Below are 21,774 nucleotides of genomic sequence, written 5' to 3'. Positions count from 1 at the left end.
TCTGAGGCATAAATGGGGTTTCTCATAAGAGTGCACCACCCCACATCATGCAACAGTCAAGGGTGTGGGGAAAAGCTTAGTTTTGAAAAGATCTTAGTATTAAAAGGGCAGGAAAGTATTTTAAGACTAAGCCTTAGGCTATAATGACTTTGCTGGCTTACAACCTGTCTCCTACACCCAATGCAAACTATAAGTGAGCAAATATATATATCATATTTACAAACTTATTTGACCGACAGAGATCATTATTATATTCTTTTTGTTTGTGTGACAGAGACAGAGAGAGGAACAGATAGAGACAGACAGACAGGAAAGGAGAGATGAGAAACATTAGTTCTTCATTGCAGCTCTTTGTTTTAGCTCCTTAGTTGTTTATTGATTGCTTTCTAGTATGTGCCTTGATGGGGGGGGGGGGGTTACAGCAGAACAAATGACCCCTTGCTCAAGCCAGTGACCTTGGGCTCATGCCAGTGACCTTTGGGCTTCAAGCTAGTGACCATAGGGTCATGTCTATGATCCCACGCTCAAGCCAGCAACCCCATGCTCAAGCTGATGAGCTGTGCTCAAGCTGGATGAGCCCGCACTCAAGCTGGCAACCTTGGGGTTTCAAACCTGGGTCCTCTGCGTCCCATTCCAATGCTCTATCCACTGTGACACCACCTGGTCAGGCATTATTTTGTTATTTTATTCAATAATTATTGAGTATCTGTTAGATACCAGGCAATCTCCTGGGCAGTGAGGATTCAAGGTTAAACAGAATGGTGTGGTTTCTGCCTTCTTGGACTTTTCATAGCTAGACTTGAAGATGGATATAACAAGTTTAATGTGAGAAAAGAACAGATACAGAGAGTATAACCTAACATTGGTACTGATAGTGAAGCCTTCCCTGAGGAAGGAACTTTTTGGATGAGACCTGAGGAGGCTGGTAAGGAAGACTGTTCCAGGCAATAGGTGCCATCGGCAAAGGCCAGAAGGATAGTGAAAGACCGCAGGCTTAGCGAGTTAGGAGGAACTGCAAGAGTATGTATCCTTGTGAGTGAAGATTCAGAGGCCAGGGTTTAAGGTCCTCCTGCTTTTCCTGACCATTTAGGCACTTACAGGATGCTGTCGGTCAAATCAGTTTGTAAATATGATATATATGTTTGCTCGCTTATAGTTTGCATTGGGTGTGAGAGACAGGCTGTAAACCAGCAAAGTCATTAATAGCCTAAGTCTTAGTCTTAAAATACTTTCCCGCCCTTTTAATACTAAGATCTTTTCAAAATTAAGGTTTTCCCCACACCCTTGACTGTTGCATGGTGTGGGGTGGTACACTCTTATGAGGAATCCCATTTATGCCTCAGATAAGTGGCTTTGTATCAGAGACTTCCTTATTTGTATATTGGCTTAAAGGTTTTGATTTCTACAGTATAAAATGGGTCAGACCAGGAGCTCTCTCTCTCTCAGTTCCTGAAATTAGCATTGCAATGAGAGGCAGCCAAGATGATGGAATGCTGGAGGAGAAGCCAGTTTGTGTAGAGTTTGTGCAGAGAGAAGGAGATGGGAAACAGAGGTGAATAAGGCTGGTGAGCTAGAAACCTTTGATTCTAGGAATAACAAAGAGTCGGTGGCTTTGCGAGCCCTGAATGGAAAGGGAAGTGTTTTCCCACTGTGTGTATTTCTCACCCACCAGGTTCCAGCTAGGATTAAAAATGGCCCACCAATTCTTGGCTCCATTGTTTCATTACCGTCTGTTCGAATAAAATGCAAACCTGCTCAGGCCAGGTGGCTGTGACGGTGATCACAGCTACTGGCTTTATAATCTCATACCTAACAATGCTTAGGAGTCAGAGAGGAGGACTGATCCTAGAGAGCCTTTCTTATAAAACTTAATAATAATATTAACAGATAATATCTACCAAATTAGTAGATATAGATTTTCAATCACCCATATTAAATGAATGATTAAACGTAGTTTACCTAATCACATGAACAGTTTCTCCAGTAAGGGTCAGTTTCTGAAACCTAAACATAACTGCCCCTCAGACTTAGTTTCTGTGCCAGAGTTACTGATTAGCCATGTTGTAAGCTCTTTAGCCTCCTTCTTAAAGGAATAGGACTCCTGTAAAGCCAGAAGCCATGGCCAGAGCCACTATCACAGCAGCCCGGCCCATGCAGGTTCGCATTGGATTCGGACAGTCGGTAAAGAAACCATGGAGCCAAAAACTGGTGGGCCATAGTCTTTAATCTAGCTTGCACCCGGCGGGCAAGTAAAAATACACACTGGGCTCCAAAACCCAGTCACATTCAGTGCTCACAAAGCTACTGATTTATCCGAGTTTCCTAGAATCAAAGGTTTCTAGCTCACCAGACTTATTCACCTCTGTTCCCCATCTCCTTTCCTTATCCCAGATACAAACTCTACACAAACTGGCATCTCACTCAGCACTCCGCCATCTGCTTCTCCTGGCCTACTCCACATGGCCTCCTTCTGCTGCTGGCTCTACTCTCTCCTCTAATCATCCCAGGAACCAAGAGCCAAACTCCCGCTCCGTTCCTATTTTATAGTGTAGAAATCCAAACCCTTAATCCAATATACATAATAGGGAAGTCTCTAATACAAAGTCACTTCTCTGAGGCATGATAGGATTGTACCACCTTACACCAAAAAGGGTAGGAAAGGCTTAATCCCAAAACCAAGCCCCAGGCTACAAGGATTCTCCCTGCCTTTAGCCCACCCCAACACACATTAATATCACCTGGGCAACGGCCTCTTTAACAAAGTGAGCATAATACATTTTATCTGCCCAACAACTCCCCAGACAACATTATGAAACCATAGGATATAAGAATTACCAATAGCTCTGGCTAGTTTGCTCAGTGGATGTCTTGGGTTCGATTTCCAGTCAGAGCACACAAGAGAGGCAACAATCTGCTTCTCCACCCTTCCCCCTGCCCCTTCTCTCTCTCTCTCTATCCTTCTCTTTCTCTCTCTCTCTCTCTCTCTCTCTTTCTCTTCCCTTCCTGCAGCCAAGGCTCCATTGGTTTGAGCATATAAGCCCCAGGCACTAAGGATGACTCCATGAATCCTCAACCTCAGGTGCTAAAAATAGCTCAGTTGTGAGCATGGCTTTTGTAAAGCCAGAAGCCATGGCCAGGGCCACTATCACAGCAGCCTTCTGGCCCATGCAGGTTCGCATTGGATTCGGACAGTCGGTAAAGAAACAGCGGAGCCAAAAACTGATAGGCCATTTTCTTTAATTCTAGCTTGCACCCGGCGGGCAAGTAAAAACACACACTGGGCTCCAAAACCCATTCACATTCAGTGCTCACAAAGCCACTGACTTATCCGAGTTTCCTAGAATCAAAGGTTTCTAGCTCACCAGCCTTATTCTCCTCAGTTCCCCATCTCCTTCCTTATCCCAGATACAAACTCTGCACAAACTGGCATCTCACTCAGCACTCCGCCATCTTGGCTGCTTCTCCTGGCCACATGGCCTCTTTCTGCTCTCTGCTCTGCTCTCTCCTCTCTCATGCTAATCATCCCAGGGACCAAGAGAGCAAGCTCCTATTCTGCCCCTATTTTATAGTGTAGAAATCCAAACCTTTAATCCAATATACAAAATAGGGAAGTCTCTAATACAAAGTCACTTCTCTGAGGCATGATTGGATTGTACCGCCCCACATCAAAATGAGTGGGAAAGGCTTAATCCCAAAACCAAGCCCCAGGCTACAAGGATTCTCAATACACATTAATATCACCTGGGCTACAGCCTCACGTGGGCAGCACCATCTTTAACAAAGTGAGCATAATACATTTTATCTGCCCAACAGCCTTAGATAGGCAGAGCATCAGCCCAAGACAGGGGTTGCTGGTGGATCCTGTTCCAAGCACATGTGAAAGTCTATCTCTCTGTCTCCTTTCCTCTCACTTGGAAAAGAAGAAGAAGAAAAATAATTACTGATAGCCTGACCTGTGGTGGTGCAGCGAATAAAGTGTCAACCTGGAATGATGAGGTCACTGGTTAGAAACCCCAGGCTTGCCTGGTCAAAGCACAAACAAGCAACTACTACCAGTTGATGCTTCCTGCTCCCCACCCCTTCGCTCTCTAAAATTAATAAAGTATTTTAAAAATAAAGAATTACTAATAATGTTTTACATTTTTAACTTTTTTTATGTTAAACTGAGACAGCAAGGCAGGTCTGGAAGTCTGTGAGCAAATACGTCAGATCTGTGTTTTAGGTTACTCTGGCAGCAAGTCAGAATGAATTAGAGCACCAATTTTCAACCTTTTTCATCTTGTGGCACACATAAACTAATTACTAAAATTCTGCAGCATGCTAAAATTATATTTTTTTTGCCAGTCTGACCAAAAATATAGGTACAATTTTGATTCATTCACACTGGACAGCTATTGTGTTGGCTGTTATCATTTTTTATTTGACAATCTAAGTTCAGTGTCCCTAACTAAACAGCCAGGTATTGCACACTTTAAAAATTCTACTGGCATTCCAGTTGAACATTGCTGGATTGCAGAGGTTTTGAGCCTAGGAGAACAACTGTAAAATCCTATCACTTTCTCCCACTTGAATAGAATAAGTATACTGCTCACGAAAATTAGGGGATATTTCAAAATGAATATGAAGTGATAAAATATTTTCTAATTTTTATAGCAGAATGTTGGTATATATGTTTCATTCCTCATCTGAGTCCCCTCCCAATTGAGAGCAGAGAATTTAATCATGTTCATCTGTGGAACCACCATGACACAAAATTAAAGTGCACTAAAAAGTGCAGGAAGGACTAGAAACAACCCAACTATCCATGAACAATGACTAGATTAACAATTGTAGTGTAGCTATATGATGAAATGCTACTTTTAGTAATAAAAATGAATAAACTGATAAAAAAAATGAATAAACTGATACATGCAACAGTATGAATGAATCTTAAAATAATTACACTGAGTGAAAGAAGCCACATACAAATGTGTATGATTCTGTGGGTCATATAAGTTTGCAAATATGATGTATATATATGTTTGTTCGCTTATAGTTTGCACTGGGTGTGGGAGACAGTCTGTAAGCCGGCAGGGTCTTTATAGCCTAAGGCGTAGTTTTAAGACTAAACCTTTCCCACCTTTTTAATACTAAGATCTTCTCAAGACTAAGCTTTTCCCCACACTCTTGACTATTGCATGATGTGGGGTTGTGCACTCTTATGAGGAATCTCATTTATGCCTCAGATAAGTGGTTTTGTATCAGAGACTTCCTTATTTGTATACTGGCTTAAAGGCTTTAATTTTTACACTATAATATAGGGAGATCAGGGGCTCTCTCTCTCTCTCAGTTCCTGAAATTAGCATTGCAGAGAAGCAGCCAAGATGGCAGAGTGCTGAAGGAAAAACCAGTTTGTGCAGAGTTTGTGTAGAGAGAAGGAGATGGGGAACAGAGGTGAATAAGGCTGGTAGGTAGAAACCTCTGATTCTAGGAATACTCGGATAAGTCAGTGGCTTTGGGAGCCCTGAATGGAAAGGGAAGTGTTTTCCCACTGTGTGTATTTCTCACCCACCAGGTGCAAGCTAGGATTAAAGGTAATGGCCCACCAGTTCTTGGCTCCGTTGTTTCATCACCTTCTGTCCGAAACAAATACAAACCTGCACTGGCCAGGTGTCTGTGATGGTGGCCATGGCTACTGGTCATACAGATTCCATTTACATAAAATTCTAGAAAGTAAAAATTGTTTATAATCAGCTAAAGCAAACTAGTGGTTGCCAAAGGACAGGGATGGGAACAAAGGAGAACATTGGTAAAGGAGGCAGGTGAGAAGAATTATGAAAGAATATCAGGATACTCTGGGGCAAGGGGTGATGGGTATGTTCATTATTTTGATAGCAGTGATGTTTTCATAGATATGTCAAATTTTAGCAAATTATACTTTAAACACATGCAGTTTATACCTCAGTCAAGTTGTTGTTAAGTACAGGTGGGCATGGAAGGGAATGAGTTATGAAGTGTCATTTGAGCTAGAAAATATGACCTTAGCTTGAAAGAAAGCTCTGGCCATATTTTCTAGAAGAAGTTCAGTCCAGACCTAGGAAGGAACAAACAGGTTCAGGAGAAGGTGAATAGACCATTTTAACTGGAGCAGAAATTTTTTTAAAAAAGGAAAAGCAGATGATTGAGGGCCTTGAATATTAAGCTTTTTCAAAGCGTACATTGGATTGCAGTTCCAGTACTTACTCCCTAAACAATGCTGGACAAGCATTGTTTTCCAGCATTGTTAACTTTTCCATGACTCAGTTTCTTTTATGTATAAAATAAGGATGATAATAATGGAAGGTATCTTAAATGATGGCTGTAAAGATTAAATTAGGCAATACATGTAAACCACTTGGCAGAAGACCAGGTAAATAGGTACTCTAAAAAGGATACAGAACCTAAAAAGCAATTATTATTATAACCATTATTATTATTAAACTCAACATCAGCAAATGTATACAGATGTTTGAGCAGGAGAAAGAAGTGACCAAGGAGGAGATTCCTTAGGAGAGTTCATCTCACTATTTTGAATTACCTCCCCACCAAAGTTAAAATAATACCAAGCTCTATCATCTCTACCCTCTTCCTCACTCTGAAACGTCCTTCCTAGTAAACACCATGTCCAGGAGGAGCCCATAAACAGCAACTAAGTTTCTCTCAAGTTAGTGAAGGGATTCTAGCTGATAAATCCTACCACTGTGGGGACAAACTAGACTGAGTTGAACTATGGCCTCTGGGATAGACAACCAGAGCCCTCACCCCCAATCCCATCCTCAAGACCACCACCACCACCACCATAGAGGTATATTCAAGGTGCATCCTGTAGTGAACAGAGTAGGTAAAAAAAATTTATTTTAATTTTAAAGCATAGATACTTCCCTAAAAATTTCAGAAGGAGGCCCAGATTTTCAGTTACCTTACTTTCTCAAGGCCTTTAAACACAACTAGTTTGTTCTCTGGAAAGTTCCTGGGAAGAAGCCTCTGTGCTTCATTCAGTCTCCTTGCCTATAAAATGGGAGATAATAATGGTAACTATTTCATGAGGCTCTTGTGAGTATTAAGAGTCAATATGTGTAAAGGATCTAGAACATTGTCTGGCACATAATAAATGCTCTGTGGGTGTTAGCTAAAATTTCATAAGGATTTTATTTCTTCTATCTTGTTTATAATGCTTCTTATTTTTTACTTTAAGGCCAGTGGCCGTGGCCATTGTCATGCAGGTTCCCATTGGATTCGGGCAGATGGTTAAGGAACTGTGGAGCCAGATAATGGTGGGCCATTCCGTTTATTCAAGTCTCCTAACTGTGGACGAGCAAAGAGGCGGGGAAGGCCACTTCCCCCTCACTCCGGGCTCCCAAGCCCCTCAGCACTCTGGACTCACCGGATTCATTCTCCAGATTTACCAGACTCATAGGCCCCCACCAGCTTCAGCAGCGCTCCCAAGCCCCTCTGCCCTCCTCTCTTTCTCTAGGCTTTCTAGCAAAACAGGCTGGGGGGGGTGGGGGGGGGAGGACCTTAGGCAGCAAACAATTGCCCCTCCCTATGGCAGGGCATCAGGCAGTTCTCAATTTGCAATTTACCCTACCGCCCTGAGAGCAAGCACCCTCAGCCTTCCACAGATCATACACACATGGTGCTGCCCAATACAAGTAAGCAAACCTAAAAACACTTGTTACAAATGTATTTGCCCAACAGTGACCATGTATTTTTTCAATTACTAAGTATTAATAGAGTCTTCATAACAGATCTCAGTGCACCTCTGAGCTAGAAGTTTGATGTTTTACAAACATCCATCCTGCAAGCTGGAGGTGCCCAGCTTGTCCACAGGTTCACTAGTGGTTATATGTGCTAATATCATTTAGTTAAAAAAAAATATGGCAGATAAAAGAATTTTAACTATTATTTTAAATATAGTCCAGATAAAAGAATTTTAAGTTAACTGCTAACTTTATTAATAACAATACCATCTGCACACATTTGAAAACACACAAATAGGAAACATACCCCTGTAATCAACTCCACAACCCCTTAGCCAAAAGCAGAGCTGAATAACTGATCAGGCCATCAGAGTCTGTATAGCAAAATGAAGGGTTGGACAGAAAGATTTAACAAAATAAAACTAAAATGTAATGTCCTCACATCTGAGGACACAATGGTGCACAATGGTAGCTGCTTTACCAGTGGATGGATCACTTTGCTTCTCTCAACCTCGTTTATAAAAGGGTTATTAACCTTGCCTATCTTACAGGGTCTTACATGGTCTCCTGAAAAGCAAATGAGACGGTAAGTGTAAATTAAAAGCTGATCTAGCCCTGGCCGGATGGCTCAATCGGTTAAATCATCCCAAAGCACAGAGGTTATGGGTTCGATCCCATCAGGGCACATAGAGGAACAGACTGATGTTCCCATCTCTCTCACCATTCCTCTCTCGCTAAAATCAATAATTTAAATTTTTTTAAAAAGAAAAACTTATCTCGGGGTGGAGCAGGAAAGGAGGGGAGGCATTGGCAGGATTCAGAAAAGGGAAAAGGGTCTTTGCAGTGACCAATGTTCTCAATGTAATGAAAACCCAAAAGACGTTACACTAAAACATACAAAAACCTACCACTGCCACCTCCTCTTTCTGGCAAAAGGAATCTTAACAGGAACCTCCTCCTAGCTGTTGCGAGGTGACCACAGACAAATTTGGGGAAGGAGTTCCGAAAACATATCCATTATCATGTTTTCACATGCATCTAATGGGAATGAACCGCACCCATCCATCGTGGAAGTGATTAAGGGGTATCCGCTATGTGCCAAACACTTAATGGCACTCATATAATATTAATGTAACCCAATCAGGAAAAGGCTGGGACCTGGCATAAGTGCCCAGAATGGCTGGTGTCCCCAGGAGGCCACAAAGCAGCTATCAAACTCTTGGGAAAAATTCTTCAGGGTTGTGACTCAGTGTTTAAGAAACCTGGGCTTAGTTGTGTACTGGGTTCTTCCTTAAATGAAAACGGCTGACACCACTTCGTTTTTAAAACGTTGACGAAACATACCCAACAGAGGCACCAAGACATCACATTCTACAACTGGAGTGTGGGAAGAGCAGACTTCAATCTTTAGAACCGACTCGTATGGGGAAAAAGACACAGGGACGGGTTTAAAACGCTCCTCAGATTCGAAGAGCAAAGCCACTCACGCGCCAGGAACCTGTCAGAGGCTTAAAAAGCTACGCGTAGTATGTCCCGTGAACTTTAACTAAAATAACTTACTTTGTGAGAAATATGAAAATCTAACGTACAGCTCTTTCTGGTGACTAGGTGGGTGGCTCTGAAAAGAGCCTTTGGAGGCAAGCAGCCAGCGACTCGTGGGAGCGCCGCGTCCCGGGAGGGACTCACTTGGAGCTGGTGTACTTGGTGACGGCCTTGGTGCCCTCGGACACGGCGTGCTTGGCCAGCTCGCCGGGCAGCAGCAGGCGCACCGCCGTCTGGATCTCCCGGGAGGTGATGGTGGAACGCTTATTGTAATGCGCCAGGCGGGAGGCCTCGCCGGCGATGCGCTCGAAGATGTCGTTGACGAAGGAGTTCATGATGCCCATGGCCTTGGAAGAGATGCCAGTATCAGGATGCACTTGCTTGAGCACCTTGTACACGTAGATGGAATAGCTCTCCTTCCGACTGCGCTTGCGCTTCTTACCATCTTTCTTCTGGGCTTTAGTAACCGCCTTCTTCGAACCCTTCTTGGGCGCCGGAGCAGATTTCGCAGGCTCCGGCATGGCAAAAAAGTACACAGACGCGCCAGAGAACGAAGTGAGAGGTTAGGCGAGACTGGTCCTTTTATAACCACCCTTTGCAAATTAGGGCTCCAGAAGTCTTTCATTTCCATTGGGCCATATAGTAACTTGCGTTTCCTGTAGTAGTTACGTCACAATGCTTACACTGGACTTTATTGGTCATTTCTGGAGCCAATTTAGAACCAATGAAGGACGCGTTTCTGACCCCACCCCTAGGAAAGCTTATAAAGGCTGAGTATTGGGTTGTGTTTTTTTTTTTTCTTTTGTTTTTATTGTATTAATTTTGTTTGGTTGTGAAGTTCTGAGTTCTAGTAGATTTTAATCTCATTTCTGATCATGTCTGGTCGCGGGAAGCAGGGAGGCAAAGTTCGTGCTAAGGCCAAGTCGCGGTCGTCCCGCGCCGGTCTGCAGTTTCCAGTAGGCCGAGTGCATCGTCTACTGCGCAAAGGCAACTACGCTGAACGGGTCGGGGCCGGCGCTCCCGTCTACATGGCGGCAGTGCTGGAGTACCTGACAGCGGAGATCCTGGAGCTGGCGGGCAACGCCGCCCGAGACAACAAGAAGACACGTATCATTCCTCGTCACCTTCAGCTGGCCATTCGCAACGATGAAGAGCTTAACAAACTGCTGGGTAAAGTCACCATCGCCCAGGGCGGCGTCTTGCCCAACATCCAGGCCGTTCTGTTACCCAAGAAAACCGAAAGCCACAAGGCCAAAAGCAAGTAAATACTGACAAAATAAGCCAAAGACTAAAGGCTCTTTTTAGAGCCACCCAAGTTTTCAAAATAAGAGCTAATGCGCCGTTTTGTGGTCAGCCCTTCATGTGACACGTTGGTGGCTCTTAAAAGAGCCTTTGGGTGAGTGGGACTGGTGTAACCTAATTATTTGTTCTTGCCGGGCTTATGACTCTCCGTTTTTTTGGGCAACAAGACAGCCTGGATATTGGGCAAGACACCGCCCTGGGCAATGGTAACACCCCCAAGTAACTTGTTGAGTTCTTCGTCATTTCTCACAGCTAGCTGCAAATGGCGAGGAATGATACGCGTCTTCTTGTTGTCTCGGGCGGCGTTGCCGGCCAGCTCCAGGATCTCTGCTGTCAGGTACTCCAGCACCGCCGCCAGGTAGACTGGCGCGCCGGCCCCTACCCGCTCGGCGTAGTTGCCTTTGCGCAGCAGGCGGTGCACACGCCCCACGGGGAACTGCAGGCCAGCGCGGGATGAGCGCGATTTGGCCTTAGCACGAGCTTTGCCTCCCTGCTTTCCGCGTCCTGACATCACGGTTAAAAGTACAGTTATAGCTTGTTTTACAATGAGAAGGATGTGGAAAGAATAACGAATTTGATGAAATTTATAAGAGTTACCGGGAGGGGCTGAAGGGAGGTAGTTTGATTGGCTAAGACAGGCTGTCAAACAGCCAGTAGGAAAGCAGAAAACAGACTTCTGTTTGCATCCGGCATTACCAGGAAATGACGAATTTCGTAAATACCTACCAATTGCCGGGAGCCACATCAAAGCTCCTTATTTGCATGCCAGGATTTTTAGAAATTTTCAAACAGAGCGCTGTTTGAGGGAGGGGGGTTCCGAGTGGCATATTTTCCAGTTTAGGGTGGTAATTGTCTTCTTTTGATCCAGTTTAGAGCTGGGAGGGAGATCCTAAGAAGTAACCAAAGGGACTGCAGAAGGCTTACTCCCACTCAGGGATACGAGATTATGAAGACGATTATCTCCTTGAGCCCTAAATTACCTTCCAAATCCTGTAGTGTGGCTTCGCCCCACTCCTACCGCCTGCGCTCCGCAGAATCCGGAGTGACTAAGGACTACAGTAGTTTGGTCTCTTGACCTCCAGGAGGCGTCCGATACCGCCTTGAAACTGGCTTCCTTGGCTTTCAAAATGTCCTCCAGCTTTCTTTATCCTCCTCCTATTGCTCTGTCGGTCCCTAAATCCGCGTGTCCCTTCGGACTGTGCCTCACTCCCGATTCATTTTATTGTTCATTGTTCTCGAAGAGTCTTACCCACTTCCATTGCTTTAAATTGACATCCAGACTTGATACAGAAACTCGGACCTTCATACCAAAATATTCACTGAGTATTTCAACCCATATGTTCCAACTACTCGACCTATACAAATGCAAATTTATTCCAAAAATGCCCACCCTCCACTCTTTGTTCTTTTTCCTGAATTGCATCAACAGTCTTGCAGGTATCTAAGCCAGAATCTTCTTGTTAGATAGGATAGTTATTTGGGCAGGAAAAGAGAGGTTTTTTTCTTTTGTTTTGTATTTTTCTGAAGTTGGAAACTGGGAGGCAGTCAGACAGACTCCCGCATGTGCCCGACCAGGATCCACCCGGCGCGCCCACCAGGGGGCGATGCTCTGCCCATCTGGGGCGTCGCTCAGCCGCAATCAGAGCCATTCTAGCGCCTGAGGCAGAGGCCACAGAGCCATCCTCAGCGCCCGGCAAACTTTGCTCCGATGGAGCCTTGGCTGCGGGAGGGGAAGAGAGAGACCGAGAGGAAGGAGAGGGGGAGGGGTGGAGAAGCAGATGGGCGCTTCTCCTGTGTGCCCTGGCCGGGAATCAAACCTGGCACTCCCGCACTGCCAGGCCGATGCTCTACCACTGAACTAACCGGCCAGGGCCGGAAAAGGGAGTTTTATCTCACCCAGTCCTAAGGTCTGCCAAAACAAAATCACCAGACATTCAAATCGCCTTGAAACCCTGTATGTTAGTCCCAGTATCAGGGAAGGGGAACCTTGAAACCCTGCTAGCCCTGATAAGGGGAAACAAAGCCTTAAAGCTAAGAGTATATAACTCCTATGACCCCAACAGGACAGGTGCTCAGAATAGCTGTTTGCCCACTGTGTTTTGTGCTTTGCTTAATAAACTACTTGCTTTCCTTAAACATTGTGTTATAAAGTACCGTACCCCAGATTCCGAAAGGCACCGTACCTCACTCCATCAGGTTCACGTAGAGACACCCAGTCCAGATGAATTTTGAAGAGTTTTATTAAAGGAGGAGGTTTATTAAATATGCCGGCCGCATATGGCTGACACAGAGCAGCAGACCCAAATCATGTGCCCCAAAAATATTTCAGAGGCTGCTTATATACCCGTGATCACACTTGGGTGGGTAGAGCATGACATCGTGGCACAAGTTGACAACATTTGTTTAGGGGATACACAGAAACATTAAGACTTTCAAGGTAACACAATCAAAGATGATTACAAACCTTTTAGGGTTCATCTTCTCTCATTAGCCTAGAGGTATTTTACTCTCAAGATTCCAGGAAGGGGTAGGAACCACAATCAATGCAAGGTGGTATGTAAATTCTGTCTCCAATTGAAAGAGAAGAAGTTTCTGGGTTAACCTTTATTTTAGATTTAAAACTAAATGACCCATTGTTCTTGCAAGCCAGAAACTTCTATATTCTTCTCCCTCCCCTCCCCAAAGGAGGGATGGGACAGGAAAGCCTAACTTTTCCTCCTAGAATATCAATATTAATTTTTCAGCTTTTTGGTACCTTACAACAGTTGCAGAGAAAAAAAGAAATAATAAAAGCCAACCTGCTACCTCACTTGGGACTGGCACTATCATCTTGGTAACCTGGCCCTTTTCTCTGTTGGAAAGTAATAAATTCTGCTTCAGCATTTCTACTCATTGTGAAATTTCTCACAACCCGTGTCACCAGTGACATAACAGTACTCCTCCCTATATATCAGCATATGCAGTTACTTCCTTAACAGATATCTCTTCAGCCTTTTTCTCCACACTCCTCCTGAATGCTTCATCATCCTCTCTTAGATCAGCAGCAGAGCCTTGCAGAGTTTGCAGATTCCTAATCCTCTACCTGCCTTTCATAGACATCTTGCCTAGAAGTTCTTTTTCTTCCTATTCAGCTTCCCATACCTGGGAGTTCTACATCCCACACAACATTTTTGCCCTTTCCTGAGTATCCCATAAGGACATGAAATAGAATGCTATAGAGTAAAGAATAAACAAATTCTATTCCTTGAGCCCTTTTCTGATGTTCTCTTTTATATTCACTTTTATTCAACATTTATAGTATACAAGCTATCTATCAAGCTATGGGTATACAGAATGCACACTATTACAAAAAAACTTTGTGATGAGATGCCTCTAGAAAATGGAAGAATTCTAAATTCTGGAAGTTAAACTAATATCAGCTATCTATAGAGGTTATCTCTGGTATGAATGCTGGCATAGACTTGTGAAACACTCAAATCCAATCAAAGGTGGTGGGAGTGTTTCCTCAGTAGTAGAATGTAACTTAAGATATTTCTACCTGACCAGTGGTGGTGCAGTGGCTTGAGTGCCAACCTGAGATGCTAGGCCCCCAGTTTGAAACCCTGAGGCTTGAGCACAGGCTTACCAGGTTGCGCATGGGATCACTGGCTTAATTGTGGGATCATCAACATGATCCCAAGGTCACTGGCTTGAACCCAAGGTTGCTAGCTTGAGTAAGGGGTACCTGGTTTGGCTTGAGCTCCCCATCAAGACACATATGAGAAGCAATCAATGAATAACTAAAGTAAAGCAACTACAAGTTGATGCTCATCTCTCTCCTCCCTCTCTCTCTCTCCCTCTCCACTTTCTGTCTCAGTCTCTCTCTCTCTCTCTCTCTCAAAAAAAATTTTTTTAATCAATTATATCATTTCAGAAGACACATGTGTTAATAAAAGATATGTTCCACATAGAGTCTAAACAGGGCAATTATAGTAGGTTCTCCAACACTGAGTATATGTCTGCTAGACACAAAAGTTTGGGCAGTTATAGAGGGCTCCATAGTTATGAAAGAATCAACCTTTTGGCCCTGGCCTGTTGGCTCAGTGGTGGAGCGTCGGCCTGGCGTGCAGAAGTCCCGGGTTCGATTCCCAGCCAGGGCACACAGGAGAAGCGCCCATCTGCTTCTCCACCCCTCCCCCTCTCCTTCCTCTCTGTCTCTCTTCCCCTCCCTCAGCCGAGGCTCCATTGGAGCAAAGATGGCCCCGGCGCTGGGGATGGCTCCTTGGCCTCTGCCCCAGGCACTAGAGTGGTTCTGGTCGCAACAGAGCGATGCCCTGGAGGGGCAGAGCATCGTTCCCTGGTGGGCGTGCCGGGTGGATCCCGGTCGGGCGCATGCGGGAGTCTGTCTGACTGTCTCTCCCCGTTTCCAGCTTCAGAAAAATACAAAAAAAAAAAAGAATCAACCTTTTGTCACAGCCTGAATGAAGTATTTCTGAACACTATCTAATTCTTAGTTCAGATTCTATGCTCAATTAACAACTTTCTGATTATTCGATTTCAAGATAAAAATACGAGGCTGAGAAGGGGAGGTCCAGTTATGGGAGGATGCATCTACTGCTAGAAGTTAATAAATTTGCATTCCGGACTATTCATAAATTTCTTGTGTATTGTATTAGTGTGAGTCTCTCCCCAAGAAGCCAATCAACTCTAGAAGTTCTGATAGTATCAAATTTACAGACCTACAGAGTCTGAACCCAGACAGTGGAGACCCCACCACAACTCTAGCATCCAGAAAAGCCCTGCTTGAGGAACCAGTTGACTTTCTGGACTCTGATGTGAGTCTCTCCCCTAGAAGCCAATCAACTCTAGAAGTTCTGATAGTATCAAATTTACAGACCTACAGAGTCTGAACCCAGACAGTGGAGACCCCACCACAACTCCAGCATCCAGAAAAGCCCTGCTTGAGGAACCAGTTGACTTTCTGGACTCTGATGTATGTTTTTACTTCTATCACAGTTAAGGAAGATCAAAAAGAAAAGAGTTTATACTGAATTCTTATTATGTGAAAATTTCTATGCTGAGGGCTACCTAAGAAGTAGATATAATTGTTTGTTTCACAAATTAGATGTTAAAGGACTTGCCATAAGTCACACAGCCACTTACTAAGACATGCTTGGAATCCAGGTCTGCCTAAGTTAAAGACTGCTCTTTATCACTTTATTCTCACTGCTCCACTAACTAGATGTTGGGCTTCATGAAGTAACTTAACTTGCCGAGCATTGCTTTCTTACTCTGTTAGAGAGAGAATTAGACAATACTATAGATTCCATCCAGCTGTAAAACCTTATTAATAAGTCAAGATATGCTAATATCTTTCAAATTATCCCAGGCTCAATTACTATCTATTGCTCCCCAGAGGTCCTTTTCCAACATCCTTACAAGAGCTATTAAAAAGCAAAGCAAAGCAGGCCATTTATAAAAGTAGTACAACATCACAAACAGGCTGGATCTTCATTCCTTAACACCTCTGGGATTTTTAACTAAAGGAAACTGAGTTCCTTCCCAAGCGATCTAGATAATCAAACATTTATTTTGTACTCTAACTCTATCCTACCATTCTACCATAGTCCTCTCCCTTCCTCTTTCCCTCCACCTCTCCCCAGCACCAACCCAGCCTCCTTCACATAGAGCTGCTCACCATTCAGGAGATGAGCAAGGCCTTTCCACAGCTCCCTGCCATTGTACATGCTGTTACCCCTGGCTAGAATGCTTCATCCTCATCTTGACCTACAAAATCTTCCTCATCCTTCCCATTTCAGCCCAGATATCACCTCTTCCTTCATAAGGTCTTCCCTATTCCCACACACAGAGCCTCAGTGTACTCACATCTCTGTTCACATCCTGGTCAGAGCACCGCGTTTAACTGTTCTTTTTTTTTTTTTTTTTTAATAATTTTATTTTTAATGGGGTGACATCAATGTTGGGCAGATAAAATGTATTATGCTCACTTTGTTAAAGATAACACAAGGAGGCCGTCGCCCAGGTGATATTAATGTGTGTTGGGGTAGGCTAAAGGCAGGCAGAATCCTTGTAGCCTGGGGCTTGGTTTTGGGATTAAGCCTTTCCTACCCTTTTTGATGTGGGGTGGTACAATCCAATCATGCCTCAGAAAGTGACTTTGTATTAGAGACTTCCCTATTATGTATATTGGATTAAGGGTTTGGATTTCTACACTATAAAATGGGGTCGGAGTGGGAGCTTGTGCTCTTGGTTCCTGAGGTTAGCATGAGAGAGCAGAGAGAGTAGAGCCAGCAGCGGAAGGAGGCCACGTGGAGGAGGCCAGGAAAAGCAGCCAAGACAGCGGAGTACTGAGTGAGATGCTAGTTTGTACAGAGTTTGTATCTGGGATAAGGAAGGACATGGGGAACTGAGGAGAATAAGGCTGGTGAGCTAGAAACCTTTGATTCTAGGAAACTCGGATAAGTCAGTGGCTTTGTGAGCACTGAATGTGATTGGGTTTTGGAGCCCAGTGTGTATTTTTACTTGCCCGCCGGGTGCAAACTAGGATTAAAGGCTATGGCCCACCAGTTTTGGGCTCCGTTGTTTCTTTACCGACTGTCCGAATCCAATGCGAACCTGCATGTGCCAGGCGGCTGTGATGGTGGCCTTGGCCATGGCTTCTGGCTCTACAATCAATAAATCAGAATACATATATTCAAAGATAACAACTCCAGGTTATCTTGTCGTTCACTTATGTTGCATACCCATCACCCAAAGTCAGATTGTCCTCTGTCACCTTCTATCTAGTTTTCTTTGTGCCCCTCCCCCTCCCCCTTTCCCTCTCCCTCTCCCTCCTCCCCCAGTAACCACCACACTCTTATCAATGTCTCTTATTAACTGTTCTTTAAACTTGGTCTCATTTCCTTTCTGCTACCACCTCCAAGGAGGAACCATGTCAAGGGGACAGGCTGTATACGCAGGCAGAGGTGGTTATAGCCTCAGGCAGGGGTCAGGAACCTTTTTGGCTGAGAGAGCCATGAACACCACATATTTTAAAATGTAATTCCGTGAGAGCCATACAACGACCCGTGTACATTACACATTATCCAATAAAAATGTGGTGCTGTCCCGGAGGACAGTTGTGATTGGCTCCAGCCACCTACAACCATGAACATGAGCGGTTGGAAATAAATGGATTGTAATACATGAGAATGTTTTATATTTTTAACATTTTTTTTTTATTAAAGATTTGTCTGCGAGCCAGATGCAGCCATCAAAAGAGCCACATCTGGGTCATGAGCCATAGGTTCCCAACCCCTGGCCTAAGGCTTAGTTTTAAGACTAAGCTTTTCCCCACACCCTTGACTGATTGCATGATGTGGGTGGTGCATTCTCATGAGGAATCTCATTATGCCTCAGATAAGTGACTTTGTATCAGAGACTTCCTTGTTTGTATATTGGATTAAAGGTTTGGGTTTCTACACTATAAAGTGGGGCAGACCGGGAGTTTGCTCTCTCTCAGTTCCTGAGATTATCAGTAGAGGAGAGAGCAGAGAAAGGAGAGCAGAGTAAGGCCACGTGGAGGAGAGGAGAGGCAGCCCAGATGGAGGAATGCTGAAGAAGCCAGTTTGTGCAGACAGAAGGAGATGGGGAACAGAGGTGAATGAGACTGGTGAGCTAGAAACCTTTGATTCTAGGAAATCTCGGATAAGTCAGTAGCTTTGTGAGCCCTGAATGAGTGGGTTTTGGAGCCCAGTGTGTGTTTTTACTTGCCCACTGGGTGCAAGCTAGGATTAAAGCTAATGGCCCACCAGTTCTTGGCTCCATTGTTTCATTACCGTCTGTTCGAATCTAATGCAAACCTGCATGGGCCAGGAGGCTGTGATGGTGGCCGTGAATACTGGCTTTACAGGCATCCTGTTCTTAGTCCCATCATAACATTTAGCAATCATCCTCTCACTTGTCCGTCTTTTCCAATGTTCTGTTAACTTTTTGAGATCAAGATCTGCTTTATTCCCCAGCCCGCCAAACTGATCTGATGCACAATTACACTGGGGAACTTTTTTTTTTTCATTTTCAGTTGCATGAGGTTTTAGAACTGTTTCTAAATATCTCTGCATCGCTGATTCCAAATCTGAAATCTGTTTTTTGGTGCATGCTCTAGTTTTTATACAATTTTAATTTCTTTTTGTTACAGTTAATGGCATGCATTGGGTTTTAAATTGTTACAGTTAATGGCATGCATTGGGTTTTAAATTGTTAGTTAATGGCATGCAATGGGTTTTAAAGGGCAATGACTCCTGGATTGAACATAACCACAAGGCAATTAATGTTTTATAAACATCACTTTTACATAATTGTAGTTGTTTTTAAATGTAAAAAATTATTATCTGATAAAAACACCCTCTTATTTTGTTTTAAGATTGAATCATGGCTTCTTCAAGTAGACATAAATGTAAGAATAGTCCTGACACTTTCTGTTATATATATGGCTGTTACACACTTCAACATCAAAGATGCAATATTTCATCATTTCTGACACATGCATATATTTCCTATTTTCAAGTTCCCCTTCGTGATCAAGACAAGAACTGGGCTCCTCATCTTGTGTGTCATAATTGTGAGGAAATGCTTCATGACTGGACAAAAGGAAAACACAAAGGAATGCCTTTTGGTATTCCCATGGTTTGGCGTGAACCTAAGGCCCACAGCAGTGACTGTTATTTCTGTCTGGTCCATACAAAGGGTATCGGCAAGAAAAAATGGCATATGATCACATATCCTAATATTCCTTCAGCAATACGACCTATCCCACACTCTGAGACACACCCGGTTCCAGTCTTCAATGGTTTTATTTCTTCTAAGGTCAAAGAAAGTGAACATGGTGATCAAGTGTATTTTGATAAGATGCATGAGGAAATGGTTGTAGAATCTGAAGGGTCTTCTGATGCCAAGCAGTCATTAACCCCTCAGCAGTTTAGCCAACCCGAATTGAATGACTTAGTAAGAGTTGGGCCTATCAAAGAAAGCAGCTGAGTTATTAGCCTCCAGACTTCAAGAAAAGAATGTACTTCATCAGTCAGCTAAAGTATCCCATTTCAGGAAGCGTGAACAAATTTTTGTGGACATTTTTTCCGAAGCCAAACACTTTATTTACTATCATGATATCAGTAGTCTTCTCAGCCAGCTAGGTGTTACCACTTACAGTCCAACAGAATGGCAGGTCTTTCTTGACAGCTCTAAACGGAGCCTGAAATGTGTTCTCCTACACAACAGTAATGTTTATGCAGCGGTTCCAATTGGTTATTCAACTCATCTGCAAGAAGATTATAATGACATAAAAATTGTCCTCGACTTTCTGAAATATGAGGAGCATAACTGGATCATTTGTGTGGATCTTAAAATGGTAAATTTCCTGCTAGGACAACAGAGAGGTTTCACGAAGTATCCTTGCTTTCTGTGTTTATGGGACAACCGAGCTTGGGAGAAACACTGGACACAGAAGGAGTGGCCAAAATGTGAAGCTCTGGAAGTAGGGATGCAAAATATTGTGAATGAACCTGTAGTTAATCGAGACAGGATCATTTTTCCCCCACTTCACATCAAACTTGGCTTAATGAAGCAGTTTGTTCAGGCTCTGAATAGAGAAAGTGAATGCTTTCAACATATTATTTCTGCTTTTCCTGCCTTGTCTTTCAAGAAGATAAAAGGTGTATTCGATGGACCTCAGATTCAAACCCTCATATGTGACAAAGAATTTGCCAGGAAGATGAATAAGGAGGAGAAAGCAGCATGGCAGTCTTTTGTGGCAGTTACAAAGAACTTCCTTGGCAAGAAAAAAAGCAGAAAACTATGAACTTCTGATTCAAAGGATGCTGTTGGCTTTCCGTGACACTGGATATAACATGAGCGTTAAGATTCACTTCCTGAACAGTCAGCTTCATAAGTTTCCTGAAAATCTTGGAGCTGTTAGTGATGAGCAGACTACTGCTGGAGCATCAAACGAGATTGTCCTCAACAAGTACAAGTACAAGCATGAGCTACAAATGCAAACTTTTGCCTGAATAGAATTTAGTTTTGCACAAATTTTATGATTAAAATAAGTGTTTTAATATGTTCTATTTTGAAATTGTAGACAAATTCTGATGCAATCATATCTTTAAGTGTATTAGTGTATTTACTGCATTATATAAATTATTATATTTTCACAAAGATGATGCCCAAGAAGACATTCTATCTACTTCATTATGTTAAACTAAATGTTGAAAATTTTACAATAAGATGAAAACCTAAATCTTGAATTGCAATAAAAACTGTAGCTTACAGAGAAAAACTAATGTCAGATTTGAGAACAACACTCGATTTAGGTAAGAACAAGTGTTTTTGTGGATGCAACAAAAATTTTGTTCCCCAGCATTGTGTTCAATAAATGGAATGGAGTTCTATTTACTTATATGTAAAATAAAGGAGTGGAGCTATATGATTGGCAATAAAATGCATGGAATAACCCAATCCCAATTGCGCAGGTTTCCAGAGTTTTTGGGTTTGTTTTTTTTTTTTTTTTTTCTTTTTTGTACTTTTCTGAAGCTGGAAACGGGGAGGTAGTCAGACAGACTCCCGCATGCACCGGACTGAGATCCACCCGGCACGCCCACCAGGGGGCGATGCTCTGCCCATCCGGGGCTTCACTCTGTCGCGACCAGAGCCACTCTAGCGCCTGGGGCAGAGGCCAAGCAGCCATCCCCAGCGCCCTGGCCATCCTTTGCTCCAACGGAGCCTTGGCTGCTGGAGGGGAAGAGAGAGTCAGAGAGGAAGGAGAGGGGGAGGGATGGAGAAACAGATGGGCGCTTCTCCTGTGTGCCCTGGCTGGGAATCGAACCCGGGACTCCTGCACGCCAGGCCGACACTCTACCACTGAGCCAACCGGCCAGGGCCTTGGTTTTGTTTTTGGTTTTGGTTATTTTTATTTGTTTGGCACCAGAGTTTAGTACTTTTAATTTGTCCCAAAGCAAAACCAAAGTGGCTTAAGCAAAATCTTGATAAAACATTCTGCTCTTCTTTATACCTCCAATGTATTTTGTTTTTGTTTTTGCTTTTTTGTGAAGAAGGTAGCATTCTTCCACTGCCCAACCTCTGACGACCTCACAAATTGGGAGAATCAGAGACTACAATTCCCGTGAGGCCTCGGGGCATCACGTAGCGTCTGCCCATTCTGTCGCGTAGCAAAAACTCC

At 43.5% G+C, this 21,774-nt stretch overlaps 3 protein-coding genes across 4 annotated transcripts; 1 reads left to right on the top strand and 2 right to left on the bottom strand.

Moving 5' to 3' along the window:
* Positions 1–6,935: 6,935 nt before the first annotated feature.
* Positions 6,936–9,800, bottom strand: LOC136328907 (histone H2B type 2-E-like). The gene is made up of 2 exons (XM_066264897.1): positions 9,405–9,800; positions 6,936–7,026 (listed from the first exon to the last, which is right to left on the bottom strand). Exons 1-2 carry the CDS (start codon positions 9,779–9,781, stop codon positions 7,014–7,016), a joined length of 390 nt encoding a protein of 129 aa, XP_066120994.1. The 5' UTR covers positions 9,782–9,800; the 3' UTR covers positions 6,936–7,013.
* Positions 9,801–10,076: 276 nt separating this feature from the next.
* On the top strand, positions 10,077–20,581 carry LOC136330762 (histone H2A.J). 2 transcript variants are annotated; one of them, XM_066268093.1, is made up of 2 exons: positions 10,077–10,521; positions 19,108–20,581. In XM_066268093.1, exons 1-2 carry the CDS (start codon positions 10,136–10,138, stop codon positions 19,118–19,120), a joined length of 399 nt encoding a protein of 132 aa, XP_066124190.1. In that variant the 5' UTR covers positions 10,077–10,135; the 3' UTR covers positions 19,121–20,581. The 2 variants fall into 2 exon arrangements, 1 of the variants encoding a protein (XP_066124190.1); XR_010730370.1 differs by lacking the exon at positions 10,077–10,521 and adding an exon at positions 10,821–10,899.
* H2AC21 (H2A clustered histone 21) lies at positions 10,557–11,073 on the bottom strand. Its single transcript, XM_066268094.1, has one exon. It carries the CDS (start codon positions 11,071–11,073, stop codon positions 10,681–10,683), a length of 393 nt encoding a protein of 130 aa, XP_066124191.1. The 3' UTR covers positions 10,557–10,680.
* Positions 20,582–21,774: the final 1,193 nt, after the last annotated feature.

Source organism: Saccopteryx bilineata, chromosome 3 (genome assembly GCF_036850765.1).
Source record: "Saccopteryx bilineata isolate mSacBil1 chromosome 3, mSacBil1_pri_phased_curated, whole genome shotgun sequence".
NCBI lineage: Eukaryota > Metazoa > Chordata > Mammalia > Chiroptera > Emballonuridae > Saccopteryx > Saccopteryx bilineata.
Note: the sequence above shows the minus strand (reverse complement) of the source record. Positions and strands in the feature narration are given on the sequence as shown.

Bases quoted from the DNA above. Each gene is read 5' to 3' on its own strand.
- LOC136328907 (XM_066264897.1), bottom strand. From the start codon at position 9,781: ATGCCGGAGCCTGCGAAATCTGCTCCGGCGCCCAAGAAGGGTTCGAAG.
- LOC136330762 (XM_066268093.1), top strand. From the start codon at position 10,136: ATGTCTGGTCGCGGGAAGCAGGGAGGCAAAGTTCGTGCTAAGGCCAAG.
- H2AC21 (XM_066268094.1), bottom strand. From the start codon at position 11,073: ATGTCAGGACGCGGAAAGCAGGGAGGCAAAGCTCGTGCTAAGGCCAAA.